Genomic DNA, 686 nt, shown 5'->3' on the forward strand with positions numbered 1-686 from the left:
CCTCGTCCTGTCGAACGCAAAGGAAGACGTTTTGGAGAAGGTCCGTGACCAGACTCACCGTGGAAGTCGATGGCGACCCGGAAACAGCCCGGCTACGAACCTTCTCCAAAACATCTTCCACAGAGGAAAGAAACGCCTCGAGGGCGAGTAAGTGATCATCTGCCGTCGTGAAGCAGCACCTGGTTGCGGTCGCGGGCGTTGGCGTAGCGGAAGCGCTGGATGTAGTAGAAGACGAGCCAGGCCAGAGAGATGATCATCAGCACGATGAAGGAGATGGAGACGAACACCACGGAGGTGCGGCTGACGTACTTCTGCAGGTTGCGTGTGCCGATGCTGATGTGCATGGCCACGGTTATGTTCTTCTCCAGCAGGGCCACCATCTCACGCCCTTTGGGTTCGGGGATCATGATCACCACCACGTCGCCGGTGCCTAAAACCAGCGAAGGGTTCAATTCTCACAGACAAAACACACAGACAGCTCTTTTTTGATCTCTAGACTACTGACATAACGTACTCCATTTGGGTGGATTCTGCTTCAGGGGCACAGAAAATCAAGAAAGTATTTCCTAAAACTAATGCTTAAAGGAACGGTTCAGGCAAAAAGGACAATTCTGTCATCGTTTACTGACTTCCAGAGAAGGAAAAAACGTAATACTACGGAAAAATACTATTGGGCGGTCCAAAAA

General features: G+C 51.2%; 1 protein-coding gene across 1 annotated transcript in view; it reads right to left on the reverse strand.

Annotated features, from left to right (window-relative positions):
* LOC122353232 (RING finger protein 150-like) overlaps positions 1-686 on the reverse strand; it is a 7,151-nt gene that overhangs the window by 4,394 nt on the left and 2,071 nt on the right. Inside the window, exon 2 of the mRNA XM_043251204.1 lies at positions 180-430. Coding sequence (XP_043107139.1) covers positions 180-430 — 251 coding nt within the window. The remainder of the gene's footprint in view (positions 1-179; positions 431-686) is intronic.

This window comes from Puntigrus tetrazona, chromosome 1, assembly GCF_018831695.1.
Source record: "Puntigrus tetrazona isolate hp1 chromosome 1, ASM1883169v1, whole genome shotgun sequence".
Classification (NCBI taxonomy): domain Eukaryota; kingdom Metazoa; phylum Chordata; class Actinopteri; order Cypriniformes; family Cyprinidae; genus Puntigrus; species Puntigrus tetrazona.